The sequence below is a fragment of the Populus trichocarpa genome, chromosome 5, assembly GCF_000002775.5.
Source record: "Populus trichocarpa isolate Nisqually-1 chromosome 5, P.trichocarpa_v4.1, whole genome shotgun sequence".
In the NCBI taxonomy this organism is placed as follows: Eukaryota; Viridiplantae; Streptophyta; class Magnoliopsida; order Malpighiales; family Salicaceae; genus Populus; species Populus trichocarpa.
Window position 1 is genome coordinate 7,452,552 of NC_037289.2, and position 26,655 is coordinate 7,479,206.

At 33.3% G+C, this 26,655-nt stretch overlaps 2 protein-coding genes across 4 annotated transcripts; both read right to left on the minus strand.

Annotated features, from left to right (window-relative positions):
* Nucleotides 1–65: 65 nt before the first annotated feature.
* Nucleotides 66–5,887, minus strand: LOC7492133 (protein DETOXIFICATION 45, chloroplastic). 3 transcript variants are annotated; one of them, XM_006382941.3, is made up of 15 exons: nucleotides 5,720–5,887; nucleotides 4,780–5,137; nucleotides 4,419–4,564; nucleotides 4,186–4,326; nucleotides 3,919–4,070; nucleotides 3,658–3,793; nucleotides 3,203–3,299; nucleotides 3,017–3,117; nucleotides 2,083–2,246; nucleotides 1,671–1,742; nucleotides 1,445–1,561; nucleotides 1,222–1,317; nucleotides 993–1,114; nucleotides 664–733; nucleotides 66–497 (listed from the first exon to the last, which is right to left on the minus strand). In XM_006382941.3, exons 2-15 carry the CDS (start codon nucleotides 5,064–5,066, stop codon nucleotides 492–494), a joined length of 1,707 nt encoding a protein of 568 aa, XP_006383003.1. In that variant the 5' UTR covers nucleotides 5,067–5,137; nucleotides 5,720–5,887; the 3' UTR covers nucleotides 66–491. The 3 variants fall into 3 exon arrangements, with proteins under 3 accessions (XP_006383003.1, XP_024456944.1, XP_024456945.1); XM_024601176.2 differs by having other exon boundaries at nucleotides 66–530; XM_024601177.2 differs by having other exon boundaries at nucleotides 66–530; nucleotides 4,780–5,128; nucleotides 5,720–5,885.
* An 8,457-nt stretch (nucleotides 5,888–14,344) lies between these two features.
* Nucleotides 14,345–23,160, minus strand: LOC7480470 (butanoate--CoA ligase AAE1). The gene is made up of 2 exons (XM_024601350.2): nucleotides 22,911–23,160; nucleotides 14,345–16,111 (listed from the first exon to the last, which is right to left on the minus strand). The coding sequence occupies exons 1-2, from the start codon at nucleotides 23,109–23,111 to the stop codon at nucleotides 14,654–14,656; spliced, it is 1,659 nt and encodes a 552-aa protein (XP_024457118.2). The 5' UTR covers nucleotides 23,112–23,160; the 3' UTR covers nucleotides 14,345–14,653.
* Nucleotides 23,161–26,655: the final 3,495 nt, after the last annotated feature.

A 26,655-nucleotide genomic window follows, 5' to 3' on the forward strand; every position in this document is an offset into this window, starting at 1 on the left:
TACGTCATGTTCATGTCTCCTGTTGAGGAACTGGAAAAAAAAAAACTGTATCGAAGGATTTAGAATTTAAATAATCAATCCAAACCATTCATTTATTAGATTTTCAATCTTAATCATCCAATTGGTTTATTATCTAAACTGGCCGAAGTTCTTTTCTTCACTCGATCCCCCAAAGCATTCTCTTTTATCCACAGCAGGTATAGCCTTGAGGTCTTGCACAGCATGTGGAGCTTCACATCTGAAGCAGCAGTTTGATAGAAAGGGATCTTGTGCACAAATAGACTTGAAATATTACCAGCATAACAAAATATTTGGATTGCATGCAAGAATCATATTTACCAGTAACCTCACTATGTACTCGGGCTGGGCTATGCCGCAAAGGGACCTTTTGCCAGCATATAAACTCCTCGTGTCTTCCCTTCGTACAGCGTAGCCCAAAGGGAAGAATCCTCCTCGTTCTTCGCCATTGTATAGATTTTAAGCACGCCTCGCTAAGCCTGTGTGATTAACTTGGTTTGATTGTAAATGCCCTAAGGTAAGTTGCAATATGAGAAGCACAAAGAAGCAATACATTTGATGAAAAAAATTATTTTGAGAACAAGCGGTATGAGCAAATGACAAGAGATGATGGGCGGATTTAGACTACAAGAGATCTTGACTTACCTCGTCCAGTCTCCAATTTTTAGGGATGTCCTCGTGCAGGAACCACCATGGCCCATTTTTGGAGATTAATCTAGCACGAAATGAGAGTGCAGTAGGAATTATTAGCAAGAACATTTGTCAACATTCTGAATTGCCGATGATATAGCTAGAATAATCAGACATGAAACCATACGACAAACAATTCAGCATCAAATACTGTTTTGCTGTGGAGAGAACTGTACTGACAGGTTTGGAATCCAAATATGAGTTCATGCATTGACCAGGGTTGATCCTAGTAGTTTAAATGTTACAGAAACATTGTTGCACGTTAATGTCACACAGTTCATTACCTCATATATCCGGCGACTGTCCGCAAGCCCATGAAAAGAGTTAGTCCAGACCAAACTCCATAGAGACCAACGGTTGAGGGTGCGTAGAGAATAAATGCAGAAGAAATTGCCCCAACCATCATCTAGTATTATTTGTACAAATGTTAGGACATATTTGGAAGAAAAAACTCTGCTATAAAATCATGGCAGAAACCCTATGAATGCAATCCATCATGAGATCAAAACTTACCATAGACCATGCAGCATATGAAAAATCAGATATGCCATAATGCAGGCCGTCAAATATGTAAGCAAGCGCATTGATAGGTTGACTAGCACTCACAAACTGTTGAACATTTAGACAAGATTGGATAGAGTAAATTAATTAAAACAGGCAGAAAGAAGATGGTGACAGCTAATAAAGTCAACTGAAATTTTGAAATTAAGGAACTAGAGCAAACATGGATACATACCAGCAGCCCAGATCTGACTATCGCTAGTACCTCTGCGTCTTTAGTGAACATAGTTGCTATAGAACTAAATGACACACCCAATATGATTGCTAAGGAAATGCCAGTAATCAATCCAATCTGGTGAAATCATATGACATGTTATTGATCAGCATGAAGCCCAGAGAAGAAACAGTATGAAATAAAACGAAATATCTTACAAAGCACAGCCAAATACTAGAGCTGTCACCTTCAAAGCAGAGAATGTAATTTCTTTCACAGTGCTGTAGTCACCTTTTGCAGAAGAGCTTGCAATAAGGGCCTGCAAGAAATATGGTTTCTTTGATCATCGGAGAATCTTGAAGGATGTACGACAATAAGATAAATGAGAGAATAGCACGAATTGCAATAGTAGGAAGGCTGAATGTCCTACGATTTACAAGAGGACTCCAACCCTGATCTTATTCACATGATTATATACGAACTATGATTCACACATGGGCAATCCAAGAACCTCCTAATGAAAGGATATATATAGGTTGCTAAATTATTAAGCTCTGATCTCATAGAATACAATTGAAATTGGTTATCTGCTAAGAATTGTCACCTAGAAGAAGTTTGAATACAGAGTTAGAAAAAGGTAAACTGTGAATTGGCCTTACCTGACCAGATGCAGCTTGAGCATCTGCAAGAAGTGAAACTGATAGCCACACTTGTAAACATATTTGATGAGCTGCCATTGGTAGTGCTCCTTGACGAGCAGCCATTGATGTGCTCAAAGTTATGGTCATGACAGCAGCTAAAGTTCTCCCAAGAAGAAAACCACCTGAAAAGATAGTTTATCCTTTAGAATATCTCTTTTTTTTAAAAAATAAATAAATAAATTTTTTAAGGTTTGTTAAATCTCTAGAATTTGCAGAGAGGAAGGAGTATCCAACAGAAAGAACAAATACTGAAAAAAAATTAACATGCTTGTCTGCAACACATTTTAACAGAATTCATAAGGAAAATTGAAGTATATATATTAAATCAACACAGCATGAGCATATTTCCAATAATAATTAAACAAATTTAAATGTTTTATACAAATTATTGAGATCAAGCAGATCTGCCAATCTACAAAGAACTTTTTGCGAGCAAAATTGCAACATCTATTTATACTCTAAACCAAATTTTGAGTGATAGTTCTTTTAAGCCTAAGAGAATCCATGTTGTAAAATTTTCTTCTATAGATCAGAGTAGAACAGGAAAATAATCGTCGCAGTTTACACAATCAAGCATAAGTTTAAAGTTCACAATCTTCAAGAATATAGTAATTCCAAAAGTAATTTTGAACTTCAGCATCAGAAACGCTATTTTAGACCAGAGATTTTTGCATTGGACCACAATATGATAGTTTATCATATTAATCAAATCTAAGTGCAGAGGTATTACTAGGTTAGTATTATTAAAACAACACTAAGACTAGGTATATATTTCAACACGTTCTGACAAAAAGAAACCATCACAACATAGCAAACAACATATAGTTGTTAAAATCTTCGTGGATATATAAAAGTTGATCATGGCTAAATGCATCAGAACACTAAGACTTACCAGAGCTGAGGTAGCCACCACAATCCAAGCTTTGGACATTCGGAAGGGACAAAATTGTCTTTTTGTTAAGATACCAGATCATGAGAAGGGCAACAACGTATCTGAAAATTTTGATTCAAAGCCATTATTTATGATGCTCACTGTAGTGGGAGCAAAAGAAAATGTAGCACAGTAAAAAGAACATACTGAGACACAACGGTTGAGATGGCAGCGCCAGTTACACCCAAGCCAAAATAGTTCATCAGCAAGGGGAACAAGAGTACAGCTGAAAAATTGCCAAACCCTGCAAATAAATATTCCAACTCGGTCAGATCAATAGAATACTTACACTTACTGAATCGGAAATCTTGTTGGAAGCATGCATATCCTAACATATGATTGTTCTAACAATTCATCGAATTTAGTCTTAGACCATCATTAATGTAATTTTAATGCCAGGTAAAGAAAGTGAAGATTCTAGCTGTGGATATGTGATGCTTACTGATGCTGTTAAATATGGTAGCCTTTGTGCCAGTTTCATCTAACCAAAGTAGATATGTGATGCTTACTAATGTTGTTACATTTATGCTCTATGCCTGTTAAAGAAACTAAAAATAACCTAATGACTTGTTAGTACTTAATAATTCCAGCCAAACACCTGCCTAGACACAGGACAGGAGTCTTAGTGTCCTTAAACCCACGAAAAATGCCCTGAATGGCCAGATAAACTACAACTGCTGGAGCACCAATTGCCCTGAGTTTGAGAAATCTTTCTGCTGGGATGCGCATTGGTGAAGCCTGTGCAGAAAATTAGGTTCAGAAAACAGTCAACACAGTAGATAAAAATATCACATGAGACATAATTTTCAGTAACAAGAGAAAAGAAGAATTGATATGGTAAATGAAGTATCAGGTGTACTTACAGGTGGTATGCCCATCATATTGAGAAATATTCCGGATCCTAGATACATAGCCAAAGCCTCAAATACACCAATTCCAGCTGCTAAGACTAAAGCCGTAGAGACAGAAGACAGTGACTTTCTTTCAGCCATTTCATCTTCAGGGTGGAGATGACCTGTACATCAAACAACTTCAAGTTTAGACTAACAATCTTCCAATTCTGCGCTCATACGATACAGTTGCATGTCCGCTAGAAGCTTGACTAACACGTGTTAATAAATTATATTTACCTGAAGTAGACTTGCTAGCATTCCTTGAGATGTCTTCAGCCACAAATGAAGTTGCTACACTGAGGAGAGGTATATTAAAAACCTTTGATAGGATATTGAATATCGACATGGAAACTCCTGCTGTTGCTAACTCCAAAGGACCTTTTTGAACATAAAAAGTTTAAGAGCTCACTAAGCTGTTGCTGTTTTCCAATAGAACATTTGTAAATCTAGATTCACCAGGAAATACCTACCCAATCTACCGACATAAGCTGTTTCCATGAGTTGTGCTAAAGGTTCAATTGCTTGTCCAGCAATTGCTGGTATAGAAAGCATTATGAGTTCATTTTGGACACTAGGCGTGCGTGATTGACTGGCTATTGGTGGCCCTGTTGAGTCACTGAAAGATAACCAAGAATATTTACATGTAAGAAAAATAATAATTATAATCACAATATCGTCGAAGAGAGACATCCTAAATGATGCAGCCAGCCAAGATTGAAAGAATAAATAGAAGTATGGTACGAAGACATTTATCATTACTACACAAAGCAGATCACATATACATGAAAACAAACCCTGAAGGCGAAGTGAATTAGAAGTAGTAAATCTTACTAGATTCCCTTGCTTACAGATCTCCCATTGTTTGAAGCCAATCTCTCCTCGACACTCGAAAGATTCAAGCTATATTCTGAAGTTTGCCGATCAAAGATTGACCCACAACACTTGGTGAAAGTGTTGAATCTCAGTCCCCTCTTATTGCTCACGACAAAATGACAAAGATGAGGAACTTTTATTTCATCTTTTAATGTAAAAGCTTCACCCCTTTTATTCACTCTTCTTTCACGTCTTTTACCAGTGACTCCATAAAAGGGTAAACCTCTAAGTTGAGTAACAGTCATCTTTGCCAATGAATAGATTGGCCTATTAGTTCTTTATAATCAAGTGCAGATATCAAGGGAACCTGTGTAAACTGGGAAAAAAACAAACCAAAGTTAGATTTCCCTCTGAATTTCCTATTGACATTCAATCCAATATCATTCCCCTAAAGCAAACAATGCTAAAAAAAGAAGAAGAAAAAGTTAAGGCTTACCCTTTGGTTACTGAGAAAACAGTTAAAAGAAGAAATAGCATTGTGCCATTTTTGTGATTTGCTACACAGGATCAAAGACTACCAGAATTTCAGTCAAATTATTCTCTCTTGACTGTATTACTATAATGCGACTCATCCAAGTTACAATTATCAACTAAAAAGCAGCCAAAACTACACACAACATGATATTCAACAAAATTCTTTTCCTTTTTTGTTTCGTTTATCTTGTTTTCTTGGCAACTTCAGAGATAGAATAACAAAAACGAAGAAAACCCAACAACACACAAGCAATTTCAAGCACATTTCCATTTCGCTGCTGAGGAAACAACCTCTCTTTAAGTATAAAAACAACTTCTCTCTTTTCAATTTCTGCTCTTTTATAATCAACTGAAATGGTATCCTTACAGACTAGGGGTTACAACACAGAATTCAAACAATGTGGAGCACTGAGAGATCACTTACAAGAGTGGAAAGAGTCTGGAGACCAAGCAACGACCCAGAAACTGAGAGAGCAAAAGTAGTGGCCGCAAATGTGGCGGGATCCTGTAGCACACTAGCACTAAGAAGATGATTAAAGTAATGGCTATTATTTGTATTGCATAAGATGGCAGTGATTGGGGGGGGGGGGGGGGGGGGGGGTAGCTGAACTTGATGACCGACAGCTTTGCTCGATGAGTGATTGCTACATAGGTTCTGTAATATTATTATCATTTTTGAAAATATTGTTGGGTCCAACTTGTCTGATACTTATTCCCTCAACAATCATTATTTTATTTTATTGTAATATATATATTAATTTTAAATTTTATTTTTTACATCAACAATTTAAAAAAATAAAAAATAAAAATAAAATCTTAAAAATTCTAAAAAATATGATTAACCACGTTACCAAAAATTACTACTTAAAATAAAAAAAACCAAGCAAGATTTTGGAGATACAATGGTGGTAAACCCAACAATTACAGAAATACACTAGTGATAGAACAATTAATATAAGTAATTAAATTAAGTGAAGAAGTAATATCCTGAGAATAAATTTGTTAAATGAGCTGTAAACCCAACAGCCATGATCGTTGGAGGCTTGGAGCCTCGTGACTGACTGAGAATGAAGACGAGGCTGCCATTTCTTCTAAGGTCATCAATCAGAACATGGCAATTCTCAACATGGCCAAGCATTATCAATGCAATGACAATGATCTCTTGACCTTTCTTCGAATCCTCTTTCCACCTGGCGTACAAATTCTATTCCTAACACATTCATGATTTCTGTGCCCAAAATAATGCTTGGTGCTTAGTCGGTTCAATAATTGTTCTCGTTTTGCCAACAATCATTCTTAAAAAAAAGAAAAAAAAAACCCTTAAATATAAGTATGCAGCCCTGATTGGAGTCTAGAAACACCTCTTGAAATATTTAACTTTTGAAGTTCTCAGAAATTAGGTAAGTGAATTCGTATTCGATTGCTCTTTCTGATTCAAAAACAATTTATTTACTTCAAACTTAACATCTAAGAAACTTAATTTTGATATATGAATGAAATTATTTGCTACTAGTTCTTTTATACACAAATAAAAAAAAGAAAACGATCCCAAAATAACTTGTTAACTATTTTTGATATGGTTAGAGATGATAATTCTACTCGAACTTGATGGATAATAATCAAACTAAATGAATAAAAAAAATTTATTCGATCTAGTTTGGGTAAAACTCGAAGGCAAAAATTCGGGTTTTGAGTTGAGTATATATACTAATTTACCCTACCCGAAACTCAACCCAAACCTAACCCAAAGTGCATTAACAACTAAAGTTTGAAAAAATTACATTTATACTAAGCTATATATGTAAAGAAAATTAGAGTTGTCTTTCTGGCGTGACTTCCTTTTCTTTCGCTCTCTTCTCAATCTAATAACTTGCTTTGGTAGTGGCGACTATTTTTTCTTTTATATACCAATCTATATATATAAAAAAGAAACTTAACTTGAATTTCTCACTTATATATGGCTTGTGATTGTTCCTCCTCTCCTCTTGATAACATATTTGTAAAACTCTCTCCCTTTCTATTTCTATTCATTATAATTGCTTGCTAATTTTGGATTGTTTTAATATTTTTCTTGTAATTATGATAAATTTTTCTTTTTGTGTATTTATAATTTTAAAGTGGTATCTTTGGTCAATAGTTATGTTTGATGTAGGTTCTTTTGTGTCTGCCTCAATTAAAAAAACTTTGCAACTTAAGATTGCAGTTTTAAGTTAACTGATTTGAGCTCTAGAGTTCTAAGTTAATTGATTAGAACTCTAGATTTACTCTTAGATCTACTCAAGTAATTCCAAAATTGTATTACATAGTTACACAAGTATCAATATGACTAAATCCACTTCACACAAATAGTAGTTCAACTGAAGAAGTAACTAAATAATTAAAACAAGTTGAATGTAAAGTAAACTCAATAACTTAGGAAATGAATACTTATATTCATAGGGTGATTCATATTGTAATTACATCCATGAATTGGAACTCCTAGATAATGAAACATCTCTTTGGTATATGGAATTGAAACCGTAAGCTTACTGATTACAAAGGAAAATACATGTTTACTTTACTACAACCTACTATTCTATCGCCTACAGGTATTGCCTACATAATTACCGCTTACAAACTATCGCCTACAAATTATCACCAAAAGTCTTAAGAACTTGCTAAAACTGAAATGCATTGATTTGAGTTTGAGTTGTTGTTGAATTTTTTTTTTTGTCATGATCTTCCTTGCAATCCACATTTAACTTTAACTCCTCTATTTTTGGGTATGACATTTAAAAGTTTACAATATATCAAAGAAAATGTTTCGTGGTCAGTTGGTGGCCTTCTATGGTTTGTTGTGTTCTAGGCTGCTGCTTATTTTTCTTTGTGCTACTCCAGAGTTGCTATTTTGGACACTAGTAAGCTTCTTTCTTATGGTCACTTTTATAGCCTTACTATAGCTCCCATTAATTCATTCTCTTTTGCAATTATAATGTATGCACTAGTCTTTTCTTATCGACTCCATGATGAATAAAGTGTTTAGATTGGTATAAGCTTTGTTCCTTGAGCACATTTTTATCTAGTGAGAACTTTAAGTACTAGACTTCTATCTTGACTAATAGACTTATTATTATTCTAGTCTCTAGCATTGTTAAGGCAGAAAGTTATTACCCCAATCTTGTTGCCATGCAATTTGGCATGTGTCACGACCCTCTGCCATCTTTCTTTATAACCATGTCAATTCCCCTTTACATTGTAGGTGTAATGCCAAGGTTTCAGATCTTGAAATCTTGGAAAAACATGGTAAGGTTATTTATGAGTTCTTTGATTTGTCATGTCCAAATCTTTTTCCTGGATTAACTATTACTTCTAGTTTTGGTGGGCTACTATTTGGGAACAAAGTTTCATTGAGAAAGGTATTGCAAAGTATATTTATGACTTTAGGGTTTTCCTTAAACCTTCTAAAAAAATTACACTAGGAAGTGATAGTAGTAAAGCCTTTGTTATTCTATTTTCTAGCTCACACCTTCAGGACCCCAAGAAGATGAAGAAAGTTGAGATCAAACCTAATGCAAAATCTATTCGAAGTCAGCCCTCCTCTAAGTCTGAGCCACCTATGAAAGCTTTCTATTCCTTAAAAGAAAAGAAAATGATTTAAATCTATCGCTCAAAAATCAACTGCTCCTCCTTCTAATTCATCACTTTTTAATTTAGAATATGATTATAAAGAAGTTCGCCCTCATTGTGCAATCAGGTCATAGACCAGGTCTGCTCTTTCTAAACCTTCTTTAGTTAAAGAGCTTGTTACTGTAAAGCTAGTAGCTTCAAAGTTTTCTTTAGAGTCTACCACCAATGTGGAACCTAAGCCTCCTTTAGAAACCCCTGTGATTGATAGAGCTACTACATAAGTCCACAATTCCTCAAGTTTGAAGAAAGATGATGAACCAGCTAGTTATGGTAATTTTGTAATGTTATATGTGTTTTTTTTAACTAATTATGGTCTCTCTTATCATATATAAAGGAAGAATTCTCAGCAACTCCTTTTTCTAAATCTATTAAAATCTCCTGACCATAACCTTTATGAAAAAAATCAAGTGTCTTTACCATTGTGATTAATAATTCTAGAATTGGTAAAGCATCCTAACCTGTATGTATTAATAGTAATTAAGACACCTCATGTGCCTTCAAGATATGCTCTTTGTTTCTGTTGATGCCCCTAACCTATCTGACATGAATCATGATCTTTTGGTGCTCATGAAGTCCAAAGAGTCTTCCTAACTTAAGCTTAAGCAGCTTGAAGACAATGTAGATACTCTGAAATCTGAGTTGGCTACTATTAGGCAATAAATTGAATAAAAAAAGAAGGCCTTAGGTGGATTTTCAAAGGAGCTGACCAACTTGCATGCAAAGAGGGAGTTTGCCTCCCCTGCCTAATTGATTAAGAATCAAATATCTACTCTACGATTTGGCTTTGATATTTATAAGTCTTTTTTTCAACTTGATTATCTATGGACTTAACTATCTCATATCTCGTGAACAATGAGTTTATGATGGGTTCATATGATATGTTGGAGAAATTGCTCTCATTTTTGATATGTGTGTGTGTGTGTGTGTGTGTTTCTGTTAGAATATTGTAGAATGTTGGAGAAATTGATCCCATATTTTAGGATATTTATATTTTAATACCTCTTTGTTGGCCTTTTATATGAATGGTGTGTAATTTTTGAGATATTTTCCATTAATCGCTTTTGCATGTATTTCCCCATTTATGCTTCCTAACAAATAAGCGTTTCCAAAGTAGGTTTGATTTATTCTGAAAGGTTTCTCCCAAGTTAGGGACCATTTTCCAAATTGCCTACCCTTCATTCCAGGGGGAGACTTGCTTTCTAGACTAGGTCTCTTTGCATGAATTCTCGTTTCTTCACTTTTTTATTGTATGTTTTTGAAACTTGTGACTTTTCTTTCTACAACTTGTTCAAAGCATCAATTCTTCCCTCATCCATATCCCTTAACTCTTGTATCATTGCGTTTAGATATTGAACTCTTACAAACTTAATATCCACTTCGCAAGGTAATACAACTTCTTGGCCAAACATTAAAGCATAGAGCGTTTCTCCTGTTGCAGTCACAAGTGAAGTTTTATAAGCCCAAAGTACGTCCACCAACATCAATAGTTTTAAAATTTTTATTCTAAAAAACATTGTCACAATAATTGTGATAGAGTTTAAACTTTGAGTGCTTGGTTTCACTACGAGAGCACATAACATCAATAGTACCAAATGATTTGCCAAGACATTTAGAAGGGACACACTTAAATTTGTTATTTTCTAAACTTCAACCAGTTCATACAAATCTTTTCTCACTTCTCTTCCACACCCATTCTCACTCTATGTTTATGATGATATTAGAGGATTATATATATAAGCAGTTTTCACACAAAATAAAAATATTAATCTTTGTTTTCACTACTTATAGGCGTGATAATATTTGCTTGACAATACTACAATCCTTAAGTTCATGTAAAAAGCATGTTAGTGACCCACATAATATGAAACTCTAATTTATCTATCAATGCACGAATATCCAAATGTGCATTTTAATTTAGTATTAAATTTTAATAAAATCCTTCCATTGTGCACAATCTAAGGCTTTATTTGGCCTTTGAAGAATTATTTGCATATTAAAATAAATAAAATTATCACAAGAAACTACTTTTAATAGCTTGTCAATAGCTTATATATTCAACCCAAAAAGCATGAATTATACTATCACATAATCATCGTTCTTCCTTGAAACTTTACCGTCAAACAATCACAACTCTTTTAGTTGTTACCATTTTTTTTTATCAAAACTTTACTTTTTATTTGGAAATCATATGACTCTCAATATATATATATATATCCTTGTTTTTTTAATTATGGAAAGTTTCAATCTCATAAACATTTTTTTTATTAATTTTTCACATAAAAACTACCATTATAAAAATATTAGATTATATTGCCCCTCATTAGACCTCATTGCCATTAACTCCTAAATTATGGGAGGATGTGCCATATGTTAATACCAATAATGTTATTATCAAAACTTGGAATTTTTAGAGTTTGTTTTTAGGGTTTTATCAAAACTTGGAATAATGTTATTATCAAAATGAAAATACTAACCAATATTGTTATTAATGAAACATGACATTCTAGCATTGTAAATTTTTGTTATATCTAGGAAATGTATTAAAACCCCTAACGCACCTTATCTGAGGTAAGTTGCATTGTATGGTCTAAAAATGGTTTAAAGGTGTTGATAAGTTCCTAACGAGTGATCCGTCTATAACTCAGAATGAAGATTTATGCTTGTAAATAAATCTAGCATTTTGAATTTATTATGGGCTCGTATGTCGAGGTAAATTCTTATAGGAAGAATCCATGTAGGTGCCCTAACAAGGTTCACCTATCTTGGAAGACGAAAGTGTTTTCCATAACTCATATATTATAGTGAAAAACACTCTCATTTAAAATTGGTGAATATCCAAAATAATTATGAGAATTTTCTAATCAACTCTTGGTACTTAAATACTAACCTACTAGTAGGTCTAATATTTATACTAGAACGTTGATCATTAATTTTTTAGAATTAAAATTTTTAGGGTTATTAAAATATTGGCCAAATCCCTAATAATTTTTACAAACTTATTGTAAATTAAAAAAAAAAGCGTAGAAATTTCTGAAACAATGCTTAAAAAAACATTTCCCCACTTTTTATAAATAAAATGCATTTTTTATAAGAATTAGGTCATATGCAACAAACAAAAATTATTTTTTTAGTTTTTTTTAAGGTCATATTTGTCAAAAACCTATTTTTTTTTTAAAAAAATCAAAACTGTCAAAATAGATCCAAGGAGTGTTTGCTAAACACACCTTTAAACCAAAAAAACCTTTAGCAAAAACATTGCCAGCCAAATAGGGTCTTAACCTTTGACAATATCAGGTTGACCTAATTGAGTTGACCCAACCGGGTTGACTTGACTGGTTGACCTAAAATCTTTGGTCCAACCATAAACCAAACTAAAAATATTGATTTGACCCAAAAACTAAACCAAAACTAAAACTAAAACTTAAAATGAATCAAACTTAAAAAAAAACACAAAAACACAAAAATCTTTGATAAAAAAGGATCAAACACAGAAAAAAATCAAGAACACGAAAAGCATCCAAGGTGTTTCTAACTATATGGATCCCAAATCAGACCGGATACAATCAAAATAAAGACATAGACATGTTGGAAATCATGCAAGAATTAACATGATTTTGTCAAAATAGGTTTCGATTCAAAATTAAAACCTTAGGATTAAAACCCCCCATAAACTTGTTTATTTACTAGTCAAGTTGCTTGAATGATTTAGTGCAAAGAATTGAACTGAAACTGGTCCAAATCATTGGTTTAGGACAACGTTTTTTCTAAGAACATGAGGAACACTATTTTAGAACCCAGAAAAATACCCATATATACTTAGCACTATCAAACCCCAAAAATGGCCTTCTAGGCCTTTAAACACACTGCTTTTGGTCCTAAAAAACCATATTATCAATACTAAGCCTCTTTGAATTCAAATAACTAACAAATAACATCAAATCATCAATAACATACATGAAGTTTCAAAGTTCAAAACTATTAAAGCTAAACAACAAACATATTCATGCTATTTGGATTCAAAATTTAACATTTTTAACATCTATATGCGAAAATATACTTGTATGAACCATGAACTTGCACTAAAAACATCAAATTGATCAACATGCTTCCAAAAAATTTAACCTACAAATAAAAAGAACTTATTATTTTATTACAAAATAAATTCAAACACCAATCAAAATACCTCAAATACATCATTAACATGAGATAAAAACATAGAATCAAATAAGCATCAAAACCAAGAATCATGCCTTTAATGGAAGCCTCACTAACATATTATTGACCAAAACTAAAATAAACTATCATAATGAAAACTTGAGCAATCTAAAACATGCTTAAAACAAGAACAAAAACAAAACAAACTCTTTCGAAAAACATTAGATTATTTTAGCACCAAAATCAATCTATAAATGCAAGATGAGCTCAAACAACATCAAAAGAGGTTTAAATATTAATAAAACATGAATAGGTAGGCCACATAGACTCCACCCTTGAACTTTTACGTGGTTATACCTTTTTCAAGCTTACTAGCTATGGACAATTGTTTTCCTTCTCTTCTCTTTCATTATTTCCCTTTCACTATCTTTTCCTTCCAAAGCTTGGTAGACCCGTTATATTAGGCTTTTGAACCTTCACACCAAGGTCTTTTCACAGTGTGTTTCTTTATGTTTTTCCTCTTCTTCTTTTTTTTTTCATTTTCCAGGGGGTATTTATAAGGTTTTGCTAGGGTTCTTGATGGATTCAAACATAGATTGATCAAACCTTAGTCGTTTGATCAAAATGAGAGAGTTTTGGATAGATATTAACAGCTGAAACCTCTTTCCTTCAATAGTTTTGGATGGTGGTTTCGGAACAAACTTGATTTTGAGAGATTTTGGTGGTTTTTTCAAACTTGGAGACGAAAAAGCTTGTTTGAGTCTATTCATGCTCAATTTGGAGGACTGTAAAAAATTTGTATACATTACCCCAAATAAAAATATTCTCACCAATGAGCCAATTCTCACTCTAGTGCAAGCTCAATTTGGAACAAAATGCTCATTGAGTCCTTACCTATCCAAATTTGTATTTCTTTACCCCAAATAAAAATATTCTCACCAATGAGCCAATTTTACCAATCTTATACATTTTGGTCCTTCGCCACCAAAATGAATAATCTTTTAGGCTTTCTTTTTTTATATCCTCTTGTATTTTGGATTTTTTTTCTATTTTTTTCTTTATTCTTTTCTTGATTTTTTATGGGTTCAAAAGTGGTTAACAACAAATTTATTTAGTTTAATTTTATATGTGTTTAATTTTGTATGTGTTTAATTTTTGTTTGTTACTTTCTTTTATAAGTTTAAATTTCATTCTAGATACATTTAATAATATTAAGTAATCATAATACTTTTAGTTGAACAAAATCAAACTTAAATAATTGCAATTAATTAATTAATTTTTTTTATAACATAGATAAAGGTATAAATACAATAACAATGTCATCCTTGATCAAGCTCTTGTAGAGATATGCCAAGCCGCATAATCCAAGAGAGGGAAGCGAACCATGATAACTGTGAATGGAGGAAGGAGGGCATGCCAGAGAACCATCGACATAACCAAGCACACCTTGACCTGGAGATACTAAATATACCAATGTAAGCATATGCTCTGAGAGTGATGCCTAATTTGTTACTCATTTCATGCCAAAAAACTACCTTCAACAATTGGCAAGGCTGGTGTTGGCATTGACCGTCTCCCTCATAGCAAATTTTTGCACCTTTCCAGAGAAATTGACTGGTAATTCCCCGAACACTATAGTTCTTGGAATCATAAGGTCTGGCAATTGATCACCACAGAACTCAATAATCTCTTCAGCACTAGCACCAAAACCTTCCTTCAATTTCACAAATGCACATGGCACCTCATTCAAAAGAGCATCAGGCTGTCCAACAACGGCAGCCTCTGAAACCTTTGGATGACTTAACAATACTGCTTCCACCTCTAATGTGCTTATAGCCTCTCCCCCTGAGATGATAATATCCTTAGCTCGGTCCTTCATTTGTAAGTAACCATTCGGATGCCTTACTCCAAGGTCTCCTGTATGAAACCACCCACCCTTTAAGGTTTCTTGAGTAATTTCTGTACTTTTCAGGTACCCTGACATCAAAATGTTGCCTCTAAACATCACTTCACCAATGGTTTTCCCATCATTCGGTACGCTTTCCATGGTCTTTGGATCCTTTACATCAACCCCTTCAAGTAAAAGGTTGTGGAGTCCTTCACGCCTCCTGATTTCTTCTTGTTCAATTTCAAACGTAGAATCCGATTCAGGTTTCCATGGCCTAATAGTTGCTGGACCAAGAGCTTCTGTCATGCCGTAACCATGATACACATTAAATCCCAAACCTTCAACCTTGGTGAGAATCTCTGAATTTGGCAATGATCCGGCCACAACAACATTAACACTGCACGAAAATGGACTTTGGGAACTAGCTCTAGCTGGTGCATTTGCAATGGTGTTCAAAATAGCTGGTGGACCGCAGAAGTGAGTTACCTTGTGAAGAGATACGGCATCGAATATGATATCTGCCGAGACATTTCTGAGGCAGATATTGGTACCACCAAGGGCAGCCATTGCCCAAGTAAGGCACCATCCATTGCATCGAAACATGTCCACTGTCCATAGAAACACTGGCATTTGTCTCATGTCAAATCTGAATATCTCAGCCAAGGAGTTGAGATAGGCAGCTCTGTGACTGTATACCACTCCTTTAGGTTTTCCAGTTGAACCTGAAGTGTAATTCACTGAAATCGGATCACATTCGTTGTTCGGTCGGATTATCCTAAAATCATCTCTCCCCATTTCAAGAAGACAATTGTAATCCAGGTCACTGGCAATGTGTTTGCGGTCCATTGAAGAAGATTTGTCACACTCGGGGATTACCACAAGGTGGGGTGGGTTGACTTTTTTCTGAGAGAGGAGGTCCAGTGCCTTAAGCACAACATCAGTGAACTGGTAATCCACAAAAATGAGTTTGGCCTCCAGTTGTTCTAATGCCAAAGCCAATGTGGATGCATCTAACCTGGTGTTAAGCGCAGAAATAACTGCCCCAGCCATCGGAACACCAAAATGTAATTCATAAAGTGCCGGAACATTAGGGGCAAAAGCTACAACCTGGTCATGGAAAACAACTATTAGAAATGACGAGATTTCATTACCATTTTAGCAACATGTAAGACCCAGTGACAGAACATTGGTAGAATAACTTGAGATGACGTGAAGTTTATGAATAATAGACCAAATCTCTTCTGAATTTTTTGATCGAAGGAAACTTCGTTTCTAGTTAATTTTTAATTTTTGATCAGGACCCCTATATGAGTCCCTCATTACTTTATATTAATCTAATACCTATTATTTTGAGTGGAATATAACTCAATTTACCACATTAATTTATAGGGGTGAAATGACTTTTCAACCGTTCATCTCCACAAAATGATAAGACTCATTAGCTATAAATACCTCATGAATCCATTAAGTTCAAGATTCACAATCTCAATATTTTTAGCATACATATTTTCAGAATCTATCTCTATAAAATATCATTGTATTTTTTCTCTCTACAAAGTTATTGACTAAAGCATCTAAGAGTCCCTTCATCCATCAAAATAGATCTTTTGCAGGTACCAGCTACAAGTCACTCCGGCTTATTAGGCACCAGCCACCTTGGCTTATTAGGCACTAGTTACCAGCTACTTGGACTTTTCATATCAAGCTACCAGACACCTTGGCTAGGGAGAATGAATCGGATTGATAGAACTAAGAGATTAACCAATTATCCAACACATAAATCTTATTCTTAAGATACTTGGATTTTTTAGGACATCATTATTAGTGTCGTCTGTGAGAAATTAATAAAAAAGCCATTAATTTTTAAGACTTGTTTTTGACATTTCCAGATCATTCCATAACACACAACCAAGACACACCTGGGCCAAAACGCATGACAAATATATTTGTTACTGCCATCACGAGCACTTCTGCCTATCCATACCTTAAACAAATTATCAATCAGGTGCAAGTCTTTACTCAAGTCATGTTGGCAACCTAGGGACAAAATCATACCTTGTCACTGCAACAAGTTTTGGCACTTATGGTAACAAACTCAATCCCATCACTATTGCTATTGGTCGCTCCTAGCACTCGTAGGCCATTGCACTACCCAGAAAAGCCTAGGCAGAATGACCTTTAAAAGAGTATTTTTCCTCTATACTCGCCAAATCCCTCTAGGGGTCGCTCGTGTCATTGCATACCCGTGCACATAGTTGGTACTCCAAACACGTTCCCTTTAGCTACCGTAGGATGAAACTTAGTTAGTTACCAATCATATTGTTTTAAGCCAAACTCCCCAGGCTCCTTAGTGCCCAACAGATCACCTCATCATGCATTATCCTCAATAGGAAGTACGTAAGTTTAATTTGTGACAAAAATATCTTTGACATACATTTCCTATCTACAGATTTCTAGTGCAGTCTCGGACTGGCACGACTCTCCAATAGGGCTCCTAGGCCTCACGAAATCTCTTGGGATTGATCTTAGATCTCTTGTCTCTCAAGTGTAGTCTTGGACTAGCATGAATCTAAAATGAAGCTCTCAGGCCTCACACAATCTCCAAGGATTGATCTTGGATCTCCCGCTCTTTAGGTATGATCTCATATCTTTCTCTCTCTAGTGCAATTTTGAACTAACACAACTTTTTAGTGGGGCTTCTAGGCCTTACAATGTCCTCATATATGATCTAGGATATCCCGCTCTCTAGTGCAGTCTTGGACTGGCACGACTCGCCAATAGAGCTCTTGAGCCTCACGTTATCTTCAGGGATGATCTTAGAGCTCTCACTCTCAAGAACAATCTCTTTTTAATTAGGTTCTTCCAAGCCCCATGCCATGCCAAGGAAGCCATAAGCCTTCCACTCTAAAAATAATAACTCTTTAGTGTGAGACTCTCACACCTTTTATCATTCTAGCGAGGTCACATATCTTCTACACTCCATTGAATACTCTTCAATAAGGGGATCTCATACCCCATGTTGTCCTAGGGAGATCACATACCTCTCACACTCCAACGCAACTACTCTCTAATAGAGTGGCTCCTAAGCCTTAAACCATTGCCAAAAAGGATACACGCCTCCCACTCTAGTGCAATCTCTCTTCGATAGGGGCTTCCCAACCCCATACCATTGACTAGGAGGCCACAAGCCTCCCTCTCTCTAGTATGATCTCGGATCAATATAGGGTTCTAAGCCTCACACTATTATAGGGAATGATCCTTGAGGAGTTTTCACTCAACCCATTAGAAACCCTCTACCTCTTAGAATTTTTTCTAAGTATGGGTGTCACCATGGGTTCGCTCCTCTTTTCCCCTAAGAAATTTTTCTAAGTATAGGTGTCGTCATGGGTTCGCTCCTCTTCGTCCCTTAGAAATTTTTCTATGTATGGGCATTGCCATGGATCCATCCCCCTTTACCTCTTATAAACTTTTCTATGTATAGGTGTCATCATGGGTTCGCTCCTTTCTACCCTTTAAAATACATATTATTTTGAATGAAATACAACTCAATATACCACATTAATTTATAGGGGTGAAATGACTCTTCGACCTCTCCTCTCCACAAAAAGACAAGACTTGTCTGGAATAAATACTCCTTGAATCCACCAAGTTCAAGGTTCACATTCTTTTCATTCTCAATATTTTTAGCATATATATTTTCAGAGTCTCTCTCTAAAATATCAATGCACTTTCTCTCTCCACAAAACTGTGAATTTAAGCATCTGAGAGTCCTTACATCCATCAAAAGGGACCTTTACAGGTACCAACTACAAGTCACCCCAGCTTACTAGACAATAGGCATCAATCACCTTGATTTATCAGACATTAACTATTAGTCACTTAGGCTTTTCATATCAAGCTACTAGACACCTTGGCTAGGGAGAATGTATCAAATTACTATAATTAAAAAAATAACTAATTATCCAACACATAAATTTTATTCCTAAACTACTCGGATTTTCTACAACATCATTAAGTTTGGCCTAAGATTAGCTAAGTCAGACTCATCACTTACCAGCTACTCGTGATCATGGGTCCTCCTCAATTGGATGGATCAAATGGCTATGATAGGCATTTGAGTTTGTTAAAATGGATGAAACCTTAATAGAGAGGTGACATTTTCCAAAAAAAAAAAAAAAAATAGTAAACAAAACATGAGGACACAAATGAAAATTTTCAAAGGTTAGATACTAAGTTTTTGTTGGTCAAATTATCACCATTAAAGGTTTCAACCATTTGATTGAAGCATAAAGGTGTCTCAACATGCGTTCAACAATTTATTTCCTTTTTTTTCTTCTTCTAAATACTGTTATATGTAGGCAATACTGGATCCTAAATAAATTTTAGAAGAGGTGCCATTGCATGTAAGTTTAGCAAATTTGAACTTAAAGCTTAAAGTACAGAATGAAAGTGTTCCAAAAAAAAAATACGACAAAATGTGAATTATGTAATGCAACAAAACTATAAACATACTATATTGAAAGATTACGTAACAATCCCTTAAAATATAATAAGTACGTTCTTTAAAGTCAAATTAGTAAGCTAAATCTTTTAATTCCATTATTTTGATAAAATAAGAATTAATTAGATTTTCAGCAACTAATTCTACCAAACAATTAAGCTGTAGCAAAATAATAAAAATAAAAATAAAAATCAATTGCAAAATTTAATTTGAACTTATTCTCTAATATGTAAGTCCATTTAGGTGAATCATGTAATTAAACTAAGCTGTTTGAACATAATTTTAAAAAAGTATGTAAGAAACTCTTAAAATAACTCTTAAAACATATATAATAAGCTCATTTAGGACAAGAAAGCAAAATAACCAAAATGAAAACCTCATCAATAAGAATTCCACATATAGTTTATAATGTATATTAATGTTTGTGATTTGATGATTATCTAAAATCTTATGCTTATCATATAATTGGAAATAACAAAATCAAGACATTTTAAAGAATATATATATTTGTAACAAAATATGAATAATAGTATACATGGGTTTTGAGAGTAGGTAAATGATATAAATAGTGGAATAAATTTTGTTACATAGTAAATAAGATGAAACAGCTAAGACAATAATAAAAGGTTAGTTGTTATATTGTCAAAGAATCATCTAAATTTAAAAGCTCAAGTACTATTTAGATGAAATTTTAAAATATGATCTATATTATTATTTAACACGCTCATTCAAGTGAAAATTCTTTAAGATTGAAACTTGTATATGATCATACTAACTTGTGCTTAGTTTTTATCAAATAAAATGAAGTGTTGAGATTTGAATTCATGACTACTTGGTGAACGAGATTGTCATACCGTGTCAAATAACCTTCTAAACTCGAAAAATTTTAAGATTTTAGATTAAATCTTAAAATATAATTTATATTATTCTCTCATAATAATTTTTTTTATATAAGACAAAACAGTTTGCAAAGTAAATTTTGTAGTAAAATCACTTTATTTGAACAAACATTTGGTAATATTTGTAACGAACCCTTGAAATCTAATAATGATACTCTATTCACCGAATCATTTTAGTTCCATGAATCATAATAGGTAAGAATAAAATAACATCAAAAGGAAGAGACGTGTAAGAAACAAAAACTAATTTGCCAGCTTTTTCTTCTTTATCTTTTACAACGGTCTAGAATATGCGTTTTGATTTTCTGTTGGAATGGGTCAATGATATATATATATATATCATTTATTTATTTATTTATTTTGTTTATAATATTGATCATGATTAGATAAGCATCTGTTAAGGCAATCAAAGACACGTTGGATGCAATTTACATGCAAGAAAAGATGCACTTGCACATGATGGCACGTTGCAAGTCACCGCTTGACTTTGCTTTCTAAGTCAATGGGACCACCTACCTCTTAGACTACACTAGATTATTTATTGTGCTGTGCTTTTGGTCAATTTATTATTTTTTAAATTAAAACAATATTCAAATATTATTAACATGTTTTCAAGAAAGAAAAAAAATAAATTGTGTTGAGATTGATTTAATATGATTAAATTAACTTGACAAGTTTAAAGATAATTTGAACAACAAAAAAGAAAAAACATAGTTTGAATTTTAAGATGATATTAAAAAACAAAACATCGAGACGAAAATATATTGAATCGACATAGGTCAACTTAAATTAATATGTAAAATCTATAATTTAGGTTGAGAAAAACATTTTAAAGTCTAATTCTCAATCAATTTAGTATTAAAAAATAAAATTAAGAAAAATCAATGAAAAAAAAACAAAGAAAAAACTCAAGTTAATTAACCTTTTAAAACTAGATCATGAGACCATGATAACCCAATAGAAAACACATCAAAACAAATTATGAAGTTCAATTTTCAATCAATCCAACATTGAGAGATGAAATTGAAAAATAAAATCAATTAAAAAAACAAAAAAAAGACTCGAGTCAACTCGATTTAACCCGTCAAATCCTTGACTCAGTTAATGAGACTGAAATAATCTTATAGAAAGTAAACTAAAATAAATTATGAAATTTAATTTTCAATTAATTCAAATGATGAAAGATGAAATTAAAAAAAATCAATTATAAAAAACTAATGTTAAAAAATAAAATTAAAAAAAGAATTATTTTGTTGCAATAACAATATATACTTTGTGAGGAAGGTAACAATGATTTCCCCTTTTGTTAATATTTTACATATTAGTATATGCATGCAAATCAAGTTTAAATAAATAAACTGAATGAATTAACATATGATTTTTATGATTAAGCAATTACCAACCAATGAGCGTCATTAGCATATACTAAATATTAGCAAATACATGTTTCCCTTGCAAGAGAAACTAAGTTTTCTTCCCTTCTCTAATATTTTGAGAGTTTCTTGAGTAGTTTTAGATGTGTTTTTAGATGATGTCATTGGTGATGATATTTTTCTTTTTCATTTTTTTTTTATGTTTTGTCCCTTTTGTTTTTACTACTAATTAAAATATGATGTTTTTGTGATGTTTTAGTCTACTTTATTTAATAATTTCCTTTTTTAAAAGTTTATATTTCTTGTTTTGATGGATTTTAAAAGAATTTCAAGTACAAAATCAGTCTTCATAGATTGTCGCAAAACTTTTAGATATGAATTATATATAAAACTTTAATTTCAAATTCTAAAACTTTTAGATATGAATTATATATAAAAATTTAATTTTAAAACATAAAAAAAATCATATTTAATGAAAAAAAAAAACAGTATGTAACTCTATTCAATAGAAGGAATCAAGATAAAACGATTGGCTTGATATTGTCCAATGGAAACACTTCAAAAAAGAAAGACTTAATTAGTTCAAATTCTATGCTATTAGTTATGCAATTATTAGTAAAATGAGGAAAAAAATATATGCATGGTTAACAAAGCATTAGGCCAAAGTCTCGAAAGAACAAGAAAAGACAGAAGATTGTCAGGAAGTTAACAAGCCGAGAATTGGTAAAAAGAAAGAAAAAATCAATATGAGAAGACTAAAAGAAAGTCGTCCGTCTTTGTTAATGGCTTCTCAAACTGTCTTGCATCTCGCAATTCAAGTCGTTCGACTTTACGGCTTGACATTAGCAAGTCTTTTTTTAGCCTCAGTGACGTCCTGTTAGTTTTTTATTCATCAAAACAAAGCTATTCAAGCACTCGAAAGCGAGACATTTCACCGAACATTTTATGGCAGAAAACGCTATCATCTACAATGCTGACAAGCATCCTATCAATAATGGCGATTTGGCTAAAAACCAGGAAACACTGAACAATATATTTGCAATCTCAAGTTCGAGTCCTCTCTATATTAACAAGAAATATAATAGATATTGACAAGAATGCATAACAAATTAAGTGTGGAGAGCCAAACTTACAATATCACCTGGGCAAATCTTCAACTGAACTAAAGCAGAAGCAACCTTGACACATCTGTCAAATGTATCTTTCCATGAAAACCTGACATTACTGCCATACACAATGGAAACTTTATCTCCATAAACCGTAGCAGCTCTCTCTAGGAAACTTATTGGTGACAAGGGCACGTAGTTTGCAGGGCAGTGATAAATTCCCTCCATTTCTTACGTCTCTTGAGGGATGTTCTTCGAATAAGATGCAGCGGAATGCTTATAAATACAGAGGTGGAGCCTATGGCATCATAAGTCAGCCCATAACCTCTCTTTTTTTATATGGAAAAAATGCTTTCACTCGCAAATAATTAATGAGGCGATGACAGGTACAAAACACAGCATCAGCTTTGTGCTAACACCATTAACGCATTTAATAATTCCTCGTCCTCGGTGGATCATCCTCGCTGTATATTGGGACTTGAAGGGCCATGTTAATGCAGTAAGTGCTGATTCTTTGAATCGCTATTGAAACTCTTTCCCTACCTCCAATGTTGAATTCGTATTGAAGGGAGCACAGAATCTAGATGTTCTGAAACTGGTATTAAAACTGTTGTAACTTCTTTAAGAGAAACTAGAAGAATTGTGAACCATAAAATTTCCCAGAAACTAGACTTTCATAGATTTTAAGAATATACGGAATGTTATCTACTTCTTTATGAACACGTCCAATTTAATCCATCTCTCTTCGATGCAGGTTGATCCAGACCAAGTGATAAACATAAGAATTGTAGCGTTTTGAGTGACATTTTTAGTGCCACTAGACTCACTTGATTTTCCCGACTAGAAAGACAGTTATGCTCAAAACACTAAGGACTGCTCTGAAGAATTTATCCTTTTGCTACTATTCACTCAACCCCAATACAAATATAAAATAAACAAATTTAGGCCTAAAAACGAAAAATATAAAAAATAATGATTAAAAAACCTAAATAAAGTACAAAATATGTAAATATTTTGAGCTCATCATGCCCCTAACACATGCACACTCTAACCATCGACCTATATGCTCCCTATTTGTATTGTTTTCAAACATGACCAAGGCACAAGGAAGTTGACCTGCGAGATCGCCTTGGGTTTACACCCGCTGACCAACCTTAATCTTTTTAGAATTATTCAAGTAAGAGCATATATATCGGGACATGTATGAGATGATGAACTATGCTTGAACGGATGAAGCCATTGGAAACTCTTGTAGAGACTTGTAAAGATAATAATGTGTAAATCATTGATTTGACTTGGGTATAGTGGAAAAAGGCTAATCAAACCATGTTATTTTTTCCTAGGATAGTTAGAGCTTGGTGCAAGTTCTATCAAGTAAAATAATTGGTGTAATGCCCTCAACTTATTCTTAAAATTTAAATAGGTAGAATGAAATGACTACTTTTTAACTTGCATAATGAAATTGAAAGCTTTAAATAGATCATTTTTTATAAGCATAACCGACCAAAAAAAAAAAAGTCAATGTATCCCATCATACATTGTTCAAATAGATTCTAGTAATTGCATCTCCATTTGTATAAGAGAATCTTTTAAATTTTTCAATGAATAAATCAATATTATCACTCCAAATGGTTTCTGTATAATTTTGTTCATGGTATTATTTGTCTTCATATCTCTAAATAAAATCTTCATGTCTCCAACAAAATCTTCATCTCTCCAAACAAAATATCCAAATTAAATCTCCATGCTACAATAAAATCTTTATATCTCCAAATGAAAACTCTAAGTGAAATCTTCATATCTCCAATGAAATCTCCATATCTCTAAATAATGAGCTCTCTAAACATTCATCATGGTAATTTCTCCATTGATTCTTCATTGTTAGTGGCATAATTCTTACCATGATAGAACTTTGATGATCACTAATTATTTTATATGTTAGGCTCTATAACTTGATGAGAAAAAAATTCTTGAGTCTTTCAAATTGCATATAATTTTAAAGACTAGGGACAACCGATGGGCCATAAGAAAAAAAGGAATAACATTGCCATTTAGGCCAAGCTCAAATGGTAGGGAGGCTAGCCTAAAAGGAATGGGTGGGTAAGACAACTCCTCTATTTAGGTTTAGGCTCAAACAACACCAAATTAAACAACGAGGTTATCTTTTAATTCAGGACAACCTAACTTCTCACAAGCATGACCCAAATATCGTAAGTGAAATGAAAGAGAAGCATATAAAAAAATGGCATGGGTTTAAAATAAAGAGAGAGAGAGAAAAAGAAAACAAAACAAATGAAGAATGGGATGTTAGAGTCACACATAAACTGCGATTAGCACATGCATTACATTATTGGAAATATTTCACCAAAATGAATCCAACTAAACTAAGAAAGGCTACCATCAGAGCTAGGGGTGAGCCATGAGAGATACCTAAATATGACTAAGCATGACTTATATGTTGGCGTTTGTATGACACGTGCTAGCCATTTTCTTTCTTTTCTCCATTTCAATCCCTAATTTCTATTAAAACTTTATAATTCAGTCTTTAGATTTTCTTGACCAACAATATGCAATGTACAAGGAAAAGGAAAGGGAAAAAAAGAAAATAAATAATATTTAATGCATGCTTCATGGTCATTCAACTCTTCAATTCTTGTGCTCTCAAACTTTCCAAGCACTTAACATAAATTATGGACAAGTCATCATGGTTGTTTAACTCTCTATTTCATGTGCTCTCTAGCCTAAGCACTCATTCCAAGTCACTACCTCAACCCAGCACCATATAAACTCTCAATGACACACACACACACACACACACACACATAATATATATATATATATATATATATATATATAATATTACTACCTCTAAGAAAGTTAGTATGGTACCGCACTTTATTATGCTTACAATACCTACCTTTGTCATCAATGGTTATCTTCTTCCAAACTATCTCATCAGAGGGCACCAACCTTTCTTATCAATAATTTTAAAGTGCCAAACTCTTTCACCGATGGCACAAAAAGAAACAACAATCAACAACTCTTTTTCAAATTACATGCAAGGAAAAGTAATTGTTCTCTATCATTATTCCACTTTTTATGAGGTAAAATCACGTGACCGATGTGCATAAATTGTTGAACAAGAAACTTTTGTAAGTTTAGATCTAAGGAAAAATAAAAACAATAATTAAAGTTTTTCTATTTTTCTTACTCTTATAGATCTGAATATTCAAGGTGGCTTTAAACAACCTTACAATTCTACTAAGCTAAGACTTCTATCTTTATCCAACCAAGAAGAAAAATAATCAACTAACTATCTCCTAATACTAAAACTATAATAGATCATTAATCTTTAAGATTGCAGAATTCTAACAATATTAGAACTCTTGCAAAATATAAATTCCAATGAACGTAAACCCTAGTTTATGTTGAATTCTAACATAAATACCTCAGGTCACCGGATAAACAAACAAGTTCATTTAAAAAGAACAACCACAAATTCATACAAGAACAAATCTACACTCTCCTACATTATTGACTCTCCTTCACTTTTATATGCATTATTTCTTCTTTTACATTTATTGACTTAAGAATTAGAGAATCCTTTATTTCGATAAAAGACTTATTTTTAAGAGAGCGTAGAGTGGCCAAGTATGGTCACTCTATCAACTCATCAATCAGGCCAAGTCTAGTCAAATGTAAGTTCCAAGTCAATGTGATTTCTCTTCTGATTTAATATTAATGACCAAAGTCACGAAATGGAAGCTGACTT

Bases quoted from the DNA above. Each gene is read 5' to 3' on its own strand.
- LOC7492133 (XM_024601176.2), bottom strand. From the start codon at position 5,066: ATGACTGTTACTCAACTTAGAGGTTTACCCTTTTATGGAGTCACTGGT. The intron at 2,247-3,016 runs GTAAGTCTTAGT...CTATCTTTTCAG, and splicing joins TGGTGGCTACCTCAGCTCTG to GTGGTTTTCTTCTTGGGAGA. The intron at 531-663 runs GTAAGTCAAGAT...AACTTACCTTAG, and splicing joins AAAATTGGAGACTGGACGAG to GGCATTTACAATCAAACCAA.
- LOC7480470 (XM_024601350.2), bottom strand. From the start codon at position 23,111: ATGGAGGGAATTTATCACTGCCCTGCAAACTACGTGCCCTTGTCACCA. The intron at 16,112-22,910 runs GTAAGTTTGGCT...TTCCATGACCAG, and splicing joins AGATTTGCCCAGGTGATATT to GTTGTAGCTTTTGCCCCTAA.